Source organism: Maylandia zebra, linkage group LG6, assembly GCF_041146795.1.
Source record: "Maylandia zebra isolate NMK-2024a linkage group LG6, Mzebra_GT3a, whole genome shotgun sequence".
Taxonomy (NCBI): Eukaryota; Metazoa; Chordata; class Actinopteri; order Cichliformes; family Cichlidae; genus Maylandia; species Maylandia zebra.
In genome coordinates this window covers 27,539,294-27,559,130 of record NC_135172.1, presented here as the reverse complement: position 1 = coordinate 27,559,130, position 19,837 = coordinate 27,539,294, and the positions used below count along the sequence as shown (strand labels likewise).

Here is a 19,837-nt window from a genome sequence, read left to right as displayed (position 1 = left end):
TAAATCGGTTTGGCTGAGATTAAAGTTATTAGATTAGATAAAATAAAACTTTATTAATCCCCCGGGTGGGTTCCTCCTTGGTTTTCACACAGCTGACTAAACGTCAAACAGAAAACTTATTAAACAGAAGTATGAGACAGTCGAGAATTTACGCCAGTGTCTGGTTATATTTTAGATAGCAAGAAGCAGACGGCCGAGTTTATTAAACTCCACCGAGACAGCGGTGACGCTAATCAGAACTAGATCGTCCAATTTCACGCCTTTAAATTTTAAAGGCGTGTTTGTGTGTGTGTTTATACAATTGCTATTATGTTTGCACTTTATGTGTAATGTTACTGACTGCAGAGATCAGTAAGATGTGTGTATTTTTTATTTATTAGTTTTATTTATTTAATATTATTTTTTAATTGAATGACTGTCTAGTAGTTCACAGATGTCGAAAAACTGAGTGTGGTAAAGCCACAGATTTTTTTTTATGTATATTTCTGCAATCTGCACATTGTACTGACTTTCATTTTAATGTTTACACCAGGGTTCCTTGTCAGCACTTTATGCTCAGATGTTTGTAAGCTAAAAATAAACTATTGTGTATGTTCAAATATACTGTTGTGATTGAAGAAGTTAAATAAAAATGTCAGTCATCAATTCATGCATCACCTCATGTCATCATAACAGAGGTCTGTCTTCCAGGAAAGAACAGTTTAAAATTAATGTAATATAGTATTGGCCATACTATATGATGTATTGCTTGTCTTTGTTTAATAATACAGAAGACAAAGACCTTAAAAAATAATCGCATATCGCATCGCAATCGCAATATTGGGGCAAAAAATCGCAATTAGATTATTTTCCATAATCGTTCAGCCCTAGTGTATAGTATGAATATTAATGACTTTCAACCACCAATAATAAAATGTTTAGTGTTAGATAATAAATTGTGATTCTCTGAGTAGCTAGAAACAGTATCATTTCTTTAATAAAATAAGTTATTACGTCTTAAATCCAACATGCAGATTGTTACTGGGTCTTCTCTCAGTTCCTGTTAGTTAAAGTGAAGAAGATTGAATCACCTTTACCTGAATAAATGAATACTGCTTTAGCCAAAAGAGAAAAAAAAAAGTAGGTGAAGCAGATTTATGAAACCGTTTTCTCTTTTCTTCTTGTCTCCATATTTTTCCTCCTAACTGCTTTGATCTTTTGCTCATACCGAGGCTGCTGGCTCGTGGCTAGCTCTGACTTCTGGATAGCTTTAGCTTTAGCCACTTTCCCTTTGCTAGCTTCTTTAAAATGTCCATTTTCAGTTGAGTGAGGGTGATTTATGACCCCGATTAGGTTTGTTGCTACGAACAAATCTATTCAGACTTGCCAAAGTAAGCCGTAGCTTTTCTTCTGGTTTGCTTTGGCAAACTTTGTGTCTTTGCTTACAGTAAGGAGCTTCAACACTAATGATATTTTGGCATGTGAATGTGAGTTTACGTTTGACTTTTTCCCTGCCCCGCAGTGTGTGTGTTGTGCGTGCATGAAACGGACCAGCTTGTAATCAGACAAATGTGAGGCTGACCGGCCGGTCACCGGTCAAAGCCAGGAGCGCTGGATATCAGCCGATTCCGCTCCCTGGCTGGTTGATCCGCGCATCTCTAGTTTGATTTTTAATTTTTTTTATTGGTACACTTGGTAAATTAATTGGGAAACCATTTGAGCATTACATCTGGGGCATAGGGCTGAAAAATGTGATGATTTTTTTGTAGTTTTTGTGTAATATTTCTTAAATACAGTACATAAAAGAGATGATGTATGGGTCCAGTTATTGCTACTCAGTCTTCCCATCAGGCTCCACCCTTTTACAGGAGTTTAACTGCCTTTTAGAGTGAAGTCTGACATATTAAATGTAAAAATGGGGCCAGCAGCCACAATGTCATCAACATTGGTTCCAAAAATCCAATACTGGTCTCTGGTTTCACTGGAATGAAGGGATAATGCAGATTAATCATTATGGGCAATTATGTGGTGCCGTAAATAATTACATACAAATGTTAATTCTCTCTCTATCAGATCTGAAATAAATTGGGGGATCCAAATCACAATTGTGTTCAGCGGTTTCATTATGTAGCATGTGATCCAGCAGCTGATGCTGCTTCATGATTATCTTCATGCCAGAAGGGTCGAAGCAGCCTCCAAAACCCCCCCAGTGACTCCAACCAGCGTACCCTCAAAGAAGCACGTGTAGGTTTACTGTGTGAGGTATACCGAGGGGAAAATAAACTTTAGATCTTCTGGCCAACAGTTTGGAGGCTTAGCACATAAGTGCTTTGTGGAAGAAGTGGATTCACATCCTCTCGAGTGTATGCAGTGCCCTGCTTTGCAGTTAGGTAGGATGACTCTCAGAGTAGTGAAATGTAGTTCCTATTTTCCTCCTCCTCATCAGAACAGTAGCGGTCCCAAGGCGCGATAGGAATAGACACGAGTCTTGTGACCAAATTAGACATCCCACACGTGCTAAACAATCACACACACACCTACCCCACCTGTATTTATTTTTTTTGAAGAGCGGTATCAGGGTTCATGTGTACAGTGGGATACTTCTGCTGAGTGAAGGAGAAACCTGGAGGTAACTGTGCCTCTCATCCTGTGCTTCCTTTCAGATTTAATTATTACAGGACTGCTCCCGTCTCCCCTCCACCTCCTGCAAGCTGGTCTCTCTCCCCTCTCCTCCTCCCCATCTTTGCCATCTGTTGACTTCAGGTCATTTTGCTACTTTCTCGTGATTGCTCACCCGGTCTTCCCCTGCAGTTTCTTCTGTTGTTTTAGCCCCCTCCCCAGGAAAAAAGTCATTACCATCCCCGGAACGAGTCAGCGCGCCTTTATTGACTACCTGAAGTACAGAGTTTTCTATTTTCTCATGTTCGGTGCAAGTGGCCGCGGTGTTGAGTGACACTGAGATACACTCATCCTGAGCTGACTCCAGTGCACTGCCCCCCTCCCCCGCTCATCCCGCTGAGTTGCTTAAGGAAATTAAGCACATGACTCCACTCGTGTATGAGTCATTGTCTTTGCTCCCTCCATCCCCCCCCCCCCCCCACTTTTTTCTTTGCTGCCCATTTCCTGTTGAATTTCCAGTCCTTCCCTATTTTCCTGCTCATATGTTTCCAGATGTTTGCCTGTGAGAGCGCCGCCCTCACTGTGACGCAGCGTGCCCGTTCCATGAATCTCGTGCGCCCCCATACCTTCAGTGTTTTTTTTTTTTTTTTTTGTGTTTAGAGTTTGGCCTCACCGTAAAGTAAGGTTCATACTTTATTCATGTTATTCAAGCCTCTAAGAGGTGATTCATTATTTAGAGCTTCTACCTCCCAAAGCCAGTTCACTAAGTACATTTTTGGCTCTGAGATAGACTCGCGCAAGCTGCATTTTTCAATCACGAAGACGCTTCCTGCTCCCTCCTCCTCAACCGAGCCTCTTACATTTGGAAATGTTGTGCTTAGTTTTAGTGAAACGGCCCCATGGGGTCCAGAGTTAGATGGCTACAGTATTAATCAGGCGAACTCAAGCTGTGAAGCGCACAGAGCAAAGTGTTCCCCCTGGGTACAGAGCAGACGAGGGACATTGGTTCCAGATGAAAGGAAGATCAGAGGGGGAAGGACAGAGGGAGGAGGGAGAAGCTGGGTTGTTTTCTAATCTAGTGATATGAAGTCAGAGACAGGCAAATCTGTTTTTTTTCTCCCTTCAAAGTGTGTTGTAATTGCTGTGAAAAGCGCTTCCATTTAATGGAATACATTAGCATAAAAGCTGGAACACGGTATTATGAGAGTGAATAAAGTGAGTTACAAACTATTTTAGGGAGTAGAGGAATGATTTATGTTTAATATTTGGCCATAAACAAATTATTTTTTTGTCTCCTCTGCATCTTGTGTTACTGTAATTACTCACCAGATGTTTGATGTATCCGCCGCTGCTTTGCACAGCCAGAACATTGAGAGGGATGTGTTGGAGATTGCATCAGGGCTCATGATCGCATTTCACACCGATGGGCTTCATGCTCGCTGACACTCCTGACCTATTTATGATTTAAGAGCCGCGGTGACACTCATTCTTTCTCTCCCGTCTTTCATCTACTGCTCGCATGATCTCACTCGCCCCCGTTATCACGGCTTTGCAAGCAGACAAAAGATCCACTGGGTGGAAAACTCTGGAGGAGACTGACTTGGGAGATAGCAGGAGTGTGTCACAGAACAGAGTTAATTTGATTAGGAGTCAGAAACGGCACGCAGCTGTAAAGTCAAATATGGAGGCAACAGCTTAGTGGGCATAAAAACAGAAGGAAAAAAGTCTGAGTGAATAACAATGAAGCATGAAAATGTTTTTAAGCGACTTGTCCTTTTTCTTCACAAATTTCTGACCATGTTTCCGAAAAATCTGCTCCTCTCTTTCAGAACAACGACCCCTTGGCGCTCAGCTATCACGGATACCCGTCTCATAGTCAGGTAAGAGGAAAAACATGTGCCAAAATCCACGTTGTGTAATGTGGCCTCATTCCACTCCTTCCATTTATACAGTATTCAGATAACATTAATATGGCTCAGTGTAGCTCTTCAAACCACAAGGTGGGGGTGTAGATTATAAATTAGCAGTCGTGTAGTAAAAGACACGCCTCCACAACCCTCCAGTATTACCCTCCACCCACTTTCCTTTCTGTTCCCAATAATGCACACTTAGTAATCATCTTTCAGATGGCAAATCCAACTTGTTCTTTCTCTTTTAGCACCTTTAAACATGCTGATGTTATAGTTTTCTGCCCACAAACACGCACTCCCACTGCATTGCATCTTGTTTGTGTTTATGTGTGTGTGCGTGTAAGACTACAGCATGTTTGCCCATCTTTGTATTAGCCTGCTGATTGTGTTATTAGACTGCTCAGTTTATGTGGTTAATCCTTAGATCATCCTCCGTTCATCCACTCATCCTCTCATGTTCTGCCCGTAATCTCCTCATCCCTCGCACTCCGTGGTGCCCGACAACCTCCGGCTGCTTATCTGCACTTTATCTGTCTTCACTTGAATGCTTTTATTTGCCCCAGTATGAGAATGGGCTTTTTTTTTTTAGTACAGCTAAGTGGGTATTGCAGAAGCCTGGAAGTCAAACAGACAGTTTTGATTTCACTCTTAATCTTACTTTTGATGATGATGTTTTAAAGTTTCGGCTTGTCTGAACAGCCTCTTGTTGGGATCGAAAGAAGTCATTCAAGGACTGCTTGGGGGCTTGGAGGTGTGATTTGGCCTCTGACCAGGAGGGGGGAAAAAATGACAGAGAGGAAGAAAACAATGCCGGGCAGCGGAGGCTTCCACAACACTGAGGTGCTAAACTGTCAGCAGCAGTGTGAGAATGATGTGATCAAAGACTCCTGGAAGGAAGAGCCTGGAGAGTAGCAGAAGCCCCAAGTGTGAAGGGGAAGACAAGCTCTTTGCAGATGGAGTATGAAACTTGGCAGGCTGCCTATTGAAGTAGTTTTCAAACTTTTTTTATATAAAGTAAAATCATCAGGTAATGGCTTGGCATGGTATTTGTCACCCGGTGCGCAAACCTGTGCCGCGCTGGAGTTCTGCATTTGAGCAAAGGATTCACGTGCAGTGTGCTGTGCTGAAGATTAATGCCACTTCATTACTCGTGTAGTCGATGGTCGTTATTCAAGAAACGATGGCGATTTGTTCGGCGGGTGCTGGCATCTTTTCTTGCATCTTTGATGAGCCTTCCTGCTCAGGGCGTGTTTGGTGCCCCCAGTGGTGTCGTTTTCTTCTGAGAAAAATCTGCTCAATGCTTCAATATGTTTAGCTGTAATGATGCTATCTTTAGCTCTCTGCTGGACGCGGATTACCGTGGGGGTTTGGGAGCTGAAACCAGGTTGATACATATTTTTAAAAATGCAGCGAGCGCGAAGCCAAAACAATGATCTAAAAGGTGCTAAAATGCTCTGTAAACCTAAGGGGAGCTGCAGAGCTTACACCGCTGTGGCTTCATCCTCCTTGTTTTTATAGAAATATCGTCCGACACAGCTTTAAGTTGAATGTGATAACAGCCAGACTTGGGCCATGTTGGCGGTGTTATGAAAAACGCTGCTCGGTATGACCTAGTATCGTTGCAGTCGTGACTTTTGCAGGAAAAAAATGACTGATGTGTAAAATTACCGGCTCATTTGCGTAACAAGGTGCGTGTCTGAGAGAGAGAGAGAGAAGAAAAGACGTCTATTGCTCTCTCCCAGTGGTGCCAGCAGCCCCAGTTAACTCACCTACATGGAGAAAGAGAATAGAAGGAGAGAGAGAGAGTGAGGAGAGGAGAGGAGAGGAGAGGAGGACTGCGACATGAGAGGAAAGCAGAGGGGAGGGGAAAGTTTGCAGGTGTGACAGAGGCAGAGAAGTAGGAAGGGGGAGGCGTTAGGCTATCTGGGTGAGATAGGAGGAGAGGAGGAGGACCGGAGAAGAGACAGAAGAGATGAGCAGGCAAGGGCACAGCAGCAAAACAGAAGGCTGGGGGTAGAGGGAAAGCAAAGGAGCGAGTGGGAGAGGGAAAGAAAAGACTGAGTGGGAGTCGGGGAGAGAGAGAGAGAGAGAGATAGATAGAGGGGAAGGGGGGGTTGAAAGAAAAGAAAAGCAAGCAAGTAAGCAAGTGAGGGAGAGTGACAGGGACAGAAGCCAGGAGAGGAGGAGGAGGAGGTGGGGAGGGGATTGGCAGGGCAGACAGAGCGAGCGGGGGCAGAGAGAGGGAGATTTTGAATCTGTGAGACAGACAAGAGAGACTGAGCTGGTGAGGTGACACAGGCTCGGCGAGGGAGAGAAAGCGAGGCAGCGTGAGAAGAGGAAAGGAGAGAGAGGAGAGAGGAGCGACGACAGTTTGAGTTGTTGCACAGAATACGATGATGGGACTGTACTATCCTAACGTGCTGTCGGTGAGTGTTTATCCCCGTATCTTTTCATATCCTCCTCCGCCTGCGTGCACGGCCGCTGCATCTCCTCGTCGGCGCTCGGGCTCGGCCGTACGCGAAACGGCATCAGAACGGGCTGTCATCGAGCATTAAATGTTAATTAACTACTAACAGACGAGGAGTCTACTTGACCCGATCGCTAGAGCGGGTCCAGTCAGAGAGCGTTTCGGGCTCTTGTCAGGACTCGGCAGCTACTTGCTACGAGTGGGATATAAACACTGGAAGTAGTGTAGCAGGCGTTGATGACAGCGAGATACAGGCTGGAGATCGTATCTCCACAATTATGATTCGTTATGCCGAGCCGCACGAGCGGCAGTGTGTTATTGTACGCTGTTATTGTGGCATCTGTCCCCCCCCCAACCCTGCCAAAAGCTAGAAGTGCACGCAGTTTGAACATCAAGGGCTGCCACTGCCAGAAACTGCGCTCAGCCATGTATTATGTATGGTCAGGAGAATCTTATGTGAGCATACAGTACAGCGTGTCAGCTGGATGTAGCGGTTCAGTGGCGCTATTTCTGCTAGTCAACTATTTCGATATATCTGAAGCAGGAGAGTGGAAGCAGAGAGGGAATTGGAGGGGGGAGAGGAGAGGTAAGTGGAAAACTCTTTCTTCTTTATTGGCCCTGCAGCTGTCTCTGTACATCGCTCCAGCCTGTGAGCGAAAGGGACAGGTGTCCACAGAACAGTTGTCCCTGCCCTTGTGTTGTGTTTTCCTTTTTTTATTGCTCGTTCTTTCTCTCTCGTCCTCCCTTCTGCATCTCTTCTATTCAGCTAACAACACCTCCTCACTGTAATTTCTGTGTCACACATTTCACAAACACACACACAAGCTCGAGCACACAGTGGGCTGCAAAGTTGGTGCATGAAGTGTCATGTTCATATCATTACATTTCAATTGGTGTGAGTCAGTATGAGTGTGTGTGTGCTTCTCTTTCAGCTGTACCTTGGATTCCTGCTCTCTTTACTGTTTGACCTCTTTTCTCCCTTCTCTCGCTCTCCCCGGGGCCCTGGCAGCTGTTATCTCAATGTTTTCCTTTAAGAGCCCCTGGAAGAGAGGGGGATGGGGTTTGAAGGGAGAGAAGGAGAGAAGGAGAGAAGGAATGGGAGCACGAGGAGAAGATTTTTAAAACAATTTTAGGGTGATGGGACACCCCACGCTTCCCCACCGCAGTCAAGGAAGCTCGTAGGTGAGGGAGCAGAACAGACACGGGCGAGCAGCATGAAAATCACATATTGTAGGTCAACTAGAGGCGGCTAGTTTGCTCAGTGACGCAATTTCAGTGTGTAAAGCTGACTTTGCAGTTATGTCCATATGTGAGTGTTCCGAGTTTGTTTACAGCGGGGGTAATTTATCAGCTCCTTGATGGCGCTGCATTTGCTAATTTTATATAACTAAATATATATATTTTTTAAATTGTCTCTTTCTCCTGCGAGAGAGTTGAGAGCAGCAGATTGGGTGCAGAAGAAATATTTTCTCAAGCCCCACCTAAGCGTGTGCCCTGAGGCAAGGGAGAGACGCCTACCTGCTGCAAAAGCTATGCGCAGCCTGCCACGCTTGCACAAACTGGAAACGGGTCGTGAGGATTCACCCCCCCACACACTGGCACGCCTCCACCTCCCAAATCTTGTTATCGATTCTTTGCAGGGGTAACAATGGTGGTCGTTAACTGATCCCGATGAACCGTGTTGCCGTGGCAACTTGGATGAGTCACTCATTTTGCGCTGATTGTTAGGTGGTTCGAGGCATGAGGCAAAATGTTGATGGGAAACCTTTTGTGATGTAAACACCTTTCTGGACGGGGGTAAATCTTGAGCGGGCCTCCTCCTCCTCCAGCTGTGTGCTTCCCTTAACTGCTCTAAAAGTGCTCAGCGTGAGGCATCAGTGCAGCTTTAACAAAAAAAAAAAAGGAAAAAGGCAGGGGTTGCCCTTCCTGACTCTTTAGGCGGTGCAGTTGACAGTGACAACACCGTCCTACAGCTGGCTTCCGTATGTTTTTAAACCACACTGGACAACCAGGCGATTAGTGCAGAGCCCTCTGTGAGCGTCAAACAGGACAAACTAGTTTCAGGGTCATGTCTAATGTATTGAAAGAGGCATAGTCATGTTGGGTTAATACATATCTGTTTGCAGGTTTGTATGCTCACCTGCCTGTGTGTTTGTCTGGGATGGCGTGTGGATTCTAATGTGGAATAAATGTGAACAAATAATGTCATCATCCTTTTTGTTTTCGGGTGTTTATCTTTCATAAAATGCCGCAGTGGTGCTGAACGGACCATTTATGCAGCTACTGAGGAGATGACAGGGGAAAGTCGGGGTTGTGCGTGTGTGTGCATGCGTGCATGCGTGCACGCGCGAATGCATGTTCCTGTGCACATGTATGAGGCTGGGGAGTCTCCCAGAAATGGCGTGCGAGGAAGGGGAGACCCTACAAGGAAAAGGATGGGGGTGGATTAGGAGGGGTTTGTTTGACAAGCACACATGTTACCCTATAAGGAAATGGAGGAGAGAATGGAAGGAGGAGCCTGGATCGCGCTGATATCCTGTTGCTATGAGGCAAATGAGCTTGATTGACATGTGTGGGGGCGGGACGTATGCGAGGGTCCCGTCTGGATTTTATGAAGCGTAAAGAAGTGAAGCGCACAGCAGAGAGAGTGGGAGGAAAGGGAGAACAGCAGCAGAGAGGAAGAGCGAGTGAAGGGAGGAGGGGGGAACCGATGGAGGAGGGGTTGATGTTGGATGGAATAATTTAACAAGAGGGTGTCTCCTGGCTCATCGGTATGCCACAGGCATGTTGTAAAACGTTTCTCCAGCTGTTTGCAGCTTGGGTAACAGCAGCGCAGACTCGGAAGCCAAGATCTGAGCTGAACACCGAACTTCACCACTTAATCCGATTATTGAGCCAAAATACGAGCTGCTGCTAACAACATGAATCACGTTTTCCATAGTCCAGTCTGTTGAATTAGGCATTAGCGTTATGGCCGGAAGCCAGAGAAAGTACGATTCTGAAACGTCATTATTCATGTGAAATGACCCACTGATGCCCCAGTTAGCTTTTAACCACACTTCCTCTCCTCTCTCCTTTGCTCTTCTCCTTGTCTCCTCGAGTAGCGTAGTGAGACTGCCGCAGACGGGCACATTTTATAACATGCCTCCTCAGACACACTTGCTGCTGCTAACTGACCCGAAAGTAAGCCAGCTACAGCTACCGCTCTGAGTCACTGGCTTTGCCTGGCCAACGCATGCACTTTCACAACCCTTAAAATCCCTTAAAACACCGGGAGCATACACCGAGACAAGCGCAAGACATGCACACGAACAAAATGTACACAAACCTTGAGTGCTGACACAAATGAACAGCCTACAGTTTGCTTGTGCACAGGGCAGCACTTCTCCAAGAATGCCCTCCTCCTCTGCCTTTGTGTTCCTCCTCTTATCCTGCTATCTGTGTGCATTTATTCAGTAGATGCTTTTATCCTGATTCGAATCACAAAGGCCACTCGCAGTCAGCAAAAGGCCCCAAAGCCTTACAGAGGGAGGGAGACGAGGAGAGGGGCACATACTGTTTTTGGAGATACGGGGTTGTTAACACAGTGCATCAGGTATAGAGAGGCCCGTTGAGATGCTGCAAAAATGGATCTCCTCTGAAAAGGCCAATCGTCAAACACAAATACAAGGTTGTTTTTGGCTTGCATTCCCGCTTCTATTTTGGGTCTGGCAGAAGGAGCGGCAACAGCCGGGGTTGTCCATTCTCCTGCGAGGCTGTAGTCTGTGCATGAGCAACAACAATGAGGAGAAGAGAAGAACCGACAGAGTTGTGATCGGGGGTCTGTGTCAGAAAATAACTTAAAGAGACTCCGACTCTAACCACAAATTTCTTATTTTCAGTCCCAGAAAAAGCTCCCAGTATTCCTCGCTAAGAGCTAAATATAATTGAACACGGGGAATTTTAATCCAGAGAAGCTAGAAATGTGAATCAGAGCTGGTCTTGAGATTTATCTTCAAAACTACCAGTGGAGACTGGAGTCAGCAAGTTTGCACTATTACATTTATTTCAGCACAGCTCATTCATTCACTGTTTTCTTGAATTTGCCTTAAAGTTTAGATTATTTAGCCTGATAAGGACAAGACACACATGTATGTGAAAACATGGGTTGCTGTTGATGTTTATTAATACTCAGATCCAGAGAGATCTTGTTCACTACCTACCTCTACTACCTTTACTTTGGTTTTTCTTTGGTTTTTAGTGATTAGAGCTGCAACACAATCGTCCTCAACCAGAATTATTCAGATGATCTGTCCAATATTGGCTGCTATAACTTATTTGTTCCATAGGTGCGACTGTTTGCTTATCAATGAAGAAATGCTTCCTCATTGATCAGTCTCTTAGGCATCTAAAGGTTCATAGAGATTGCTACATTAATGCATTCTTAATGTGATTTTATGCCGTGCCGAGGATGAATCCTGCATATTTACAGATCTATTTCTCTATCATTGGTGACATTCGTCAACTGGTCTATGAAATGAACTGGTTCCAGTACCTTTGATATCGATGATACAGCTGATTCAGGGTTGGTATAGAAAACCTTAGAGAAGGCTGGTGAGGCTCACAGGGTCACAGAGTTTATGTTCCTCCTCCTTTCAGAAAAAAAGATCAAAGATTTGAAGTCGTCATCTCTAAATCTGCCTCCTGGGTCATACCTCTACTCAGTGGTTTGTGCTGCTGAAATTACATATGTATATTGCTGCAATCAGAAATTGAGGCTTAAAGCGTGCGCTATTAACATCCAAGTCACTATCATTCTGTCTAAGTTGCATCACAACTTGTCAAGTCCAAGACTGACTCATCTGTAGTCGAGTGAGATGTGTCACGAGTCATCAATGTTGGGACTCAAGTACGACAGCAGTAAAGCGGTGATGAACAGTAGGAGGGTGGTTTTCCCATCAAATTGGACAAAAGATAGACTTTTATTGCATTTATTCATGTAAGCCTCTACAGCAGGGGGATCCCTCAGTTAAAACAATCTTCCTTTTGACCTTTTTTGCTTATATGTTAAGTTTTTTTTAATTCATTCCATTGAAGCTCTTTAATTTGCAGTAAGATAGAAATATAAAATAAATGATAGCTTTAGACTTTAAATAAAAGCAGAGCTGTCAGCGTATTCACTCAGTGCAGCTTGTTGGACGGTGGAAAAGCATCTGAAGGTGGGAGGGGAGGCGTGGAGGTGCTTTGAGCTCAGCGTTAATAACATGGCGATATTTATAAACAAATATCTGCTCATTTTATTTTAACCTTTGCTTTTTACTTATATGAATATGCAGAATCTTTTGGGAAGTGGAGCGGGAAGCCTTCTGGTTTCCGTTTGTAGCCCGGTTAACACTAGTTGGAACACAAACAGTCGCTTTTGAGCAGGCTTTGTTTGCACGCAGGTAAACAGTCCCAATGAAAGGCACAAGAGAGGCTGCATTTTTGAAAATGCAGCCTCCAAACCACCAGCTATCATCTAATGCCAATTTTGTTTTTAATTAGTTTTAAAAATGTATCTCAAACAATGACTGCCAGATGGAAGAGGAAGTCTTGGCCCAGGTCATCAGAGCAGAAGACAAGCCAGTACGTTCTCTGACTGACGACATGGTAACACCCGTAACGTTTACCGTTTTCACCGTTTTCACCGTTTTTAATTTAGCCTGTTAGCTAAATAGCGAATATTTGGCAGTCAGAGCACAGAACTGCATTATGATGCGGTGATGCCACTAGATCAAAAGTGAAAGAGATCATTAAAATTTAATGGCGCTGCATTTAATAGCGGCTGAAACAGTTAAAAGGTTTCCCTCATTGCCACAAAATGTTGCCAGCCTATTGTCCCCTTTCAGCTTTTCCCGTTTCACCGCTTCACCCAATCTGGGGTCATCAACTTTCCCTTTCGAAGGAAGACACGGGAGCGGGTCGAGTTTCTCTCTCTTTCTGTTTGCCACCCAGGTTAGCTCCTACCTAGTGACCCAGAATTGCTTGCTCCACCTACTCTCATATTCACCTCCGCAAATGCATTTAATCTAGGATGGGTTTATGCAAAGTGAAGTCATTCAGTGTGTCACTTAACATGTCTGTTTTTTTCCCAGCTGCAGTTAAAAGCTTGATCTAAACTAGCTAATTTCCACATCTCTGCTCTCTCCTTTTCTTTTTTTTTTTAATCTCTGAATTGAGCAAATGTAATGAATTCAGGATCTCTCATCAGAGGATTGCAGCTAATGTTCACATTATTGCCACCAGTGAAGTAACAGAGTGTTGTTTCTTTTCCCCCACAACAAGGAGAAAATGCATGTTTTGTTCACTAATTGGAGCATAAAATCATAACGGCTAATAACAGAAACCAAATTAATGAGAGGGTGAAGTAATGCAGGAAAAGAGATGCAGCAGTTCATTTCTCTTTATTTATTCTGGGAACTTGGAAGAGCTGAAATTTTGCAAAGCCGCACCTCTAAAAGCATGCATCCTAAAACCCTGGCAGGTTATAATAATCACAGGAACAATCTGTGCAAATCACAAGCACGGCTCGCCAAGGTGTAAGGTGTTTGCGCTGCGACGTGAAACTTAGGACACGGAGGCGAGGCTGTTGAGGAGCGCTATCTTGTATCAAAATCTTAATTTGAGTGCTTGTGGGCGAGATTGGAAGAGGTTCATACAGCTGCAGAGTTTAGATGAGCGGACACAGCTGCTATCTGAAAACGTGAATGAAGTTAAACTTGGACACTGTGGTCAGTAATCTGGTGGCTGTATTGCTCAAGTGGCAGCCACTGAAGATGAGGATCGCGGTTTCTGTTTTGCCCGAGGTGGTGACTCTTCACCTGCCAGGCGAGCTGCGGGGATGTGTGCGCGCGGCGAAATGGTGTGGCAGCGGCGCTTCGGGGTAAGGCTCACAGTGTTGAGATGAGCGATAACATGCATTTTAGTGCCCGTTATCGGTGAGCGAGAGCCAGGGAGATGGCAGGATTTCTGTTTGTAATTACACTCCTGAAATCACAAAAGGCAGAACGCGGCTGCAGCCTTTAACGGACGAGTTCAAAGCATTCCTCTTAAAGCGTCTGGTTCTGCCTCCTTTTTGCCTCACGACGGCGGGAAAGACAAGTATAGGTGCGATGCAAAGAATTTTCTGCACCAGGAATCTTCCAGTAAATGATTAGATGAATAATTATATCATTCTTTTGTTGTTCTTTAAAAAGGCAGCTTAAAACTCATGTGTTCAGACAGACACTATGTTGTTTTTCTTCATTCATGTGTGTCCACTTTGCCTTTGGCGTGGGCTGGATTTGATTAAATTACCTCTGTAAAGCAATTTGTGACCATTCCTTGTCTCAAAAAGCGCTATAAAAATGAACTTTACTCATTTACTTAGCGACTTGTGAGTTCCGGTATATCAGACATGATTATTCTTAAGTTTTAGACCCCGCTTTGCTTTTAGAGCTGCATAAATTCTTTGTGGCATCGATTCAGCGAGGTTCTGGAAACATTCCTCTGAGATTTTGGTCCTCACTGGCATGAAGGAATCGTGCAGCTCATGAAGCCGTTTTTCTTTTTTTCTTTTTTCTCCTTTTGCCCGTTCCCCCACATCTCAAGGGTGCTCGATTGGATTGAGATGTGGAGACTGTGGAGTATACTGAGGATACCACTGAGCCCATTCTCCTGCTGAAAATAGCCATTTGAAGATGGGTACACTGTCATTATAAAGGGATGGGCATGGTCACAAACAGCATGAGGTTCAAAGTTTACCATAAAAAAAACACATCTGCAATACAATTACACCACCAACCTGAATCGTCGATATAAAAGCAGGATGGATCCGTGCTTTCGTTTTGTTTATGCCAAATCCTGACCCGTCCGTCTGAGTGCTGCACCACAAATCGAGATTCATCGCGACCAGGCAACGTTTTGTCCCAATTTTTAGTGAACCCGTGCCACTCAATTTCCTGTTCCGAGATGACAGGAGCGGCACCCGGTGTGGTCGTCTTCTGCTGTGGGCCATCTGCTTCCATATTCTTTGTGCTGTGTTCGGCGATGCTCATCTGCATATTGGTGGTTATTTGAGTTGCTGCCACGTTTCTGTAAGCTCAAACCACTCTGGCTGTTTGTCTCTGGCCTCTCCAGTCAACAAAGCATTTTCGCCCAGAGAACTGCCACTCACCGGACCCCCCCCCCCTCCCCCCATTCTCTATAAACCCTGGAGATGGCTGCATATGAAAATCTCAGTAGATCAGCAGTTTGTCAAACCAGCCTGTCTGGCACCAACGGCCATGCCACTTTCAAAGTCACCTAAATCACCTTTCCTCCTCATTCTGATATTTGGTTTTAACTTCGTAGGAGTCTCCTGACCAGTGCCAGTGTCTGACTCAGTCCATTGAGGTTGTATATAGGTACATACAGGAACGAATTTCTTTGAAGTGTGATGGGCGGCATTTTCCTTTTAATAACAAAGCATTTCAAGGACGATGCTTCTGACTGATAAAATGTCTTAAAAAAGTAGTCCAGGAAGAAATCATTAGATTGATGTTTATAGTAAATGTACACAAATCTATGTTCTGTATTTAGAGTTAGGATTTATCCAATAGAAAAAATACTTAAGTTGTTAAGTTTAACAAATTCCAGCTTTATTTGCTTAAGTTTGTCTGCTTGGTACACGGCAGAGTTTCTCGCTCGCTGGGAGCAGCTCAGCTGCTCTCGTGTCACGATATCGATGTGATCCGTGTCGACCGCGTGCATCCCCCGGTTTGTTACTGAGTCGAGGGGCCGGACTACAGTGTCACAGGTGTGACGCTGAGAAAGGTCAAAAGCTGGGAGACAGATGGCATGCTCGCAAACGCACACACAAAAACACACGCACACATACGTACATACTCACCCTCCCACACACTTATAACACTCCCAAAGGGACAGTGATCTATTGTGCAGCTCAGATGGGCATCGCTGCAGCCTGTCACTCACACACACACACACACACACACACACACACACACACACACACACACACACACACACACACTTGAAGTGAGTATAGCCAAGCAGATGTCAGGTAGGCTCAACTGAGTCTATTTAGAAGTGATATAATGCCGACGGGGGGGCGACATTGTAACTTCTTTTACTAATTAATTATTGTATTACTGTCTTTGCGAGTCTGTCTTACATTAGTACTATTCCTAATAAAGCAATGATGATGATGATTGTAGTAATTAGTTGTTACAGTCAAATGAGAAGAACAAAGAGGTTAGAAAGACACAGCAAAGGAGAATAGGCTGAACAAAAAAGGCTACACAATGGGTGCTACTCCGGGTTTCTAGATATCGTCATCATTTGTATCTATTGTGATTTACAAATGTATAATTTAGTTTTTATGATTTTGTTTTCTGGTGCCGGTATCAGGTTGTTTAGTTCTCATTTTCTGGTACATTTTAATGTCATATGTATCAGGTGTGGTGAAAAAAATATTGAGAGTTGGTAGAGTTTTTTGTTTTTTTAAATCAGGGCTAACATGCTAACGTGGCTCACGCCAGATTAATGATGATGGTCAACTGGATTTTGGCAATCAGTGTGATCTCTGCAACCACTTGAATGCATTACCACAATAGTTTTGTACATTCTTGGTCCCCAGTAGATGAATCTTACCACTAAAAATTTGATTTCATTCGGTTTGATTTGTATAGCGCCAAATCACAGCAACAGTTGCCTCAATGCACTTTATATTGGAGGAGAGCCTACAATAATACAGAAAAACCATTAGGCAACAAACTATGAGCAAGCAATTGGCGACAGTGGGAAGGAAAAACTCCCTTTTAGCAGGAAGATGCATATAGTGAATACTTTATACCTGCTAAATGTCGGTATGTTAAGTTTGTTGCTTTTAACTGTTTTTACACTTTCTCTGCAGCCCTTAGCATTTCTCACATCACCTGACAAAGGTGTTATGGCAGTGAGCAAATCTCCAGTGCAATCACTTTGGATGTCAGCTCATCTACCAGCATGTGAGAGGTCAGATTGTACCGGTTGACAAATCGCTCCGCTAAACGTCCACTGCGTTCACAGCTACAGTAAGTGAGGGGGTGTCGCTTACTGCCTTCTGCATGTCTCATCCAGGCAATCTGTTTCTGGTAGTGTGACCACGTCGTAAGTAGACCGTTTCATGCTTTGCGGTACTTTGCGTGAAAAAGGACAAACTCAGACAATGTCCTGATTTATTTATTTATTTTCTTAAAACGTGCTGACATTAGCATTTAAAGCATCCCTCTCTGAACCAGAAAACCATCGTAGTGTTTTTATAGTCTTTAATAAAATGACCAAACACTGCAGTTATTGGAATTAGAAATCTGGTGAAGTTTGAGTAATCCTTTGCAGCTATGGATCGGGCCTCGTCTCTTGAATCTGTCATCACCTTTTATCTTCAAATCCCCCAGCCCGGCCCCGTCCTCTCCCATCCTTGCTGCCTCTCTGTTACCATTTAGGGTATCCATACCCCACTGCCAGCAGTAAGGAATGTGTGTGCGCGTGTGTGTGTGTTGTGTTAATGCCTCTGCCATGTTTATGTGTCTCTACCATGTGTTTATGGACGCCTGTGTTGTTCTCCTACAAGCTCGAATTTTGGCATCTTACACATGCATCTTCTTGGGGGTGGGGGGGATAATATGTACGAAGTACTTGGGCCGGCTTCCTTGCAAACAGTTGGTCTTTGTGTGAGCGTTTAGGTGTGTGGGTGTTTGCGTGTCAAAGGTGGTTTGTGTGCAGAGGCGTTTGTAAGTGTGCGTGCAGGCATTAGACACTCATCATTGTGCAACACACTGAGCATGGAGGCATCTGACCCTCAATAATAGATGTGGCAGCAGTGAATATTTAATGGTTGGGGGGTGGGGTGGGGGTGGGGGGTTAGATACACGCACACACACACACACACACACACACACACACACACACACACACACACACACACACACACACACACAGGAAAATGGAAATATAATATCCATGCCTGTATGACTTTTAGACTGACGCTCTTGGGGAAGTGGTCTCTGTGTGGTCGGGTGATGCTCTTAGTAAAAGATACCGTGGTATTTCGCCAGCCGACCACTTTAGTTCTCACTCCCACCTCACTTTTCTCTCTTTTTCTTCCAACAGGGTTCTCAGGATAGTGCTGGCGGTCAGGAGGGACTCGTCCCCCCACCTTTCTCTGCCTTCCCGCCTCCTCCACCACCGCCCCCCCAGAACGGCCTGGCCCTGGATTACGGGGGCAGCCTGTATGCTGCAGGGGCCGTCCAGGGTCCCGTGGAAGCCGGCGGAGCAGCGAATAGCGCAGCCAACGCCGCTAACAGCCTCAGTGCCCAAGTGAGTACCGGCCTCCTTCCTCTGTTGGCAGCCCACACCCAGGCTGTGCCTTGAGAGGGCGCTTAGTGAGTGGGATACACGTTACAGACTGAAATGAGGATATTATAAGAGCACATTACTAATTGTGACCACAATTCAAGTTTTTCTTTTCAACTGAGCTGTAACATTTTCACATGTTGTTTTGTTTTTATCTCGCTCGGATTAAAACGTATAAACCTCTCTGTGTTACGATCGTTCCTCCAAACACAAAAATAATTCCACCTGTCATAACCGATTCTGTGGCCACTTCGCTGTCACAGAAACATACACTGAGAGAGTGTGTGAAGTAGGGGTGGGTTTTTATAATCGATTCATCGATTAAAATCGATTCTGGCTTGGATAACGTAAAATCGATTCATTAAAATCCTGAATCGATTTTTTAATATAAATTTATTTTGTCCGAAATGCCAGAATCTCTGGTGACATCTCACAAAATTTCAAGAACCACCAAACAGTAAATGAGAGCAGGTACAGGGATTCTGCACATAGACTTAAACACACAGCGCGACCCGCGGATCAGAATCAGTTAGATCTCGCCTTTCTCACAGTCGGGGCTGAAAGCCGACAGCTCGCTGATCCGGGTCCGCGCTTTGTGTTCACGCCCTTTATGCGCTGATTCTAAAGCTGTTAGTTTGATCTCTCTCCAAACAATATTGACCGAACCAGCAGCTAAAGAAGATCCAAACGCTTCACATAAACATCGTCATGAATTCACTCTTTTACTGTTTTGCTTCCATTGCGATGCGCAGCTCTCTCTCTCTCCCTCCCCCCCCCACCCTCTCTCTCTCTCGAACAGTTTCCCTTTCTTCATTATTCGCTTGCTTGTTACGCACAAGTCTACCGCTGTTTACAGGCTGTCGGCCGCTGTTTTTTTCCCTTTTACATTCTTCCGAAAAGAAAACCTCATTTCTGCTGTTCAATACTGAACAAATTTAAACTTTTTAATATTATTCAAAATGCAAAATGCTTAGCCGTGTGTCTAATAAAACCGCTGTAACGTCAGAGGTAATGTTGATTAATTAATGGTTTTCTTTCGTTTTTGATGTACTGCAGAATATTTTTATAAAATCCCAGGCCAGGAAAATCACCTACATGTTTTTCTGTGTTTTATCTTCAGCTACTTTGACACAAAGGCATCTGCTGTGATGCTCACACCTTGGATAAAGTCTTGCGAGTGTCAGCTTCCTTTTTATAGATACAAAAATATGTAAATGTTCTGATCTGAATTATACTTCTGACTGTCAAAATTTCCCAGATTTAAATCGAATCGAATCGAATTAAATCGAATCGTGGATCGAATCGATTTGGGACCTTGTGAATCGGAATTGAATCGATTCTAGAAATCAGTGACGATACCCAGCCCTAGTGTGAAGGCTGCCTTTTTCTGTCTGTCATCAAGTTTATGTAAAAACTACCAAACCGTATTTTATGAAACTGTGGAAAGGTGGAGCGCGGGCAAAGAAAGAAC

General features: G+C 44.4%; 1 protein-coding gene across 7 annotated transcripts in view; it reads left to right on the top strand.

The window, feature by feature from the left end:
* rbfox2 (RNA binding fox-1 homolog 2) overlaps positions 1-19,837 on the top strand; it is a 43,417-nt gene that overhangs the window by 6,776 nt on the left and 16,804 nt on the right. For 6 of the 7 annotated variants that reach the window (XR_013098976.1, XM_023154302.3, XM_004567908.6 and 3 more), the window contains 2 exons: positions 4,428-4,478; positions 18,124-18,330. Coding sequence is in view for 6 of the 7 variants with exons in the window: in XM_023154302.3 (XP_023010070.1) it covers positions 4,428-4,478; positions 18,124-18,330 (258 nt within the window). In the remaining variant the exon portion in view is untranslated. Of the gene's footprint in view, positions 1-4,427; positions 4,479-6,465; positions 6,935-18,123; positions 18,331-19,837 lie in introns of those variants that run through there. The other variant, XM_012923729.5, reaches the window with a different exon arrangement.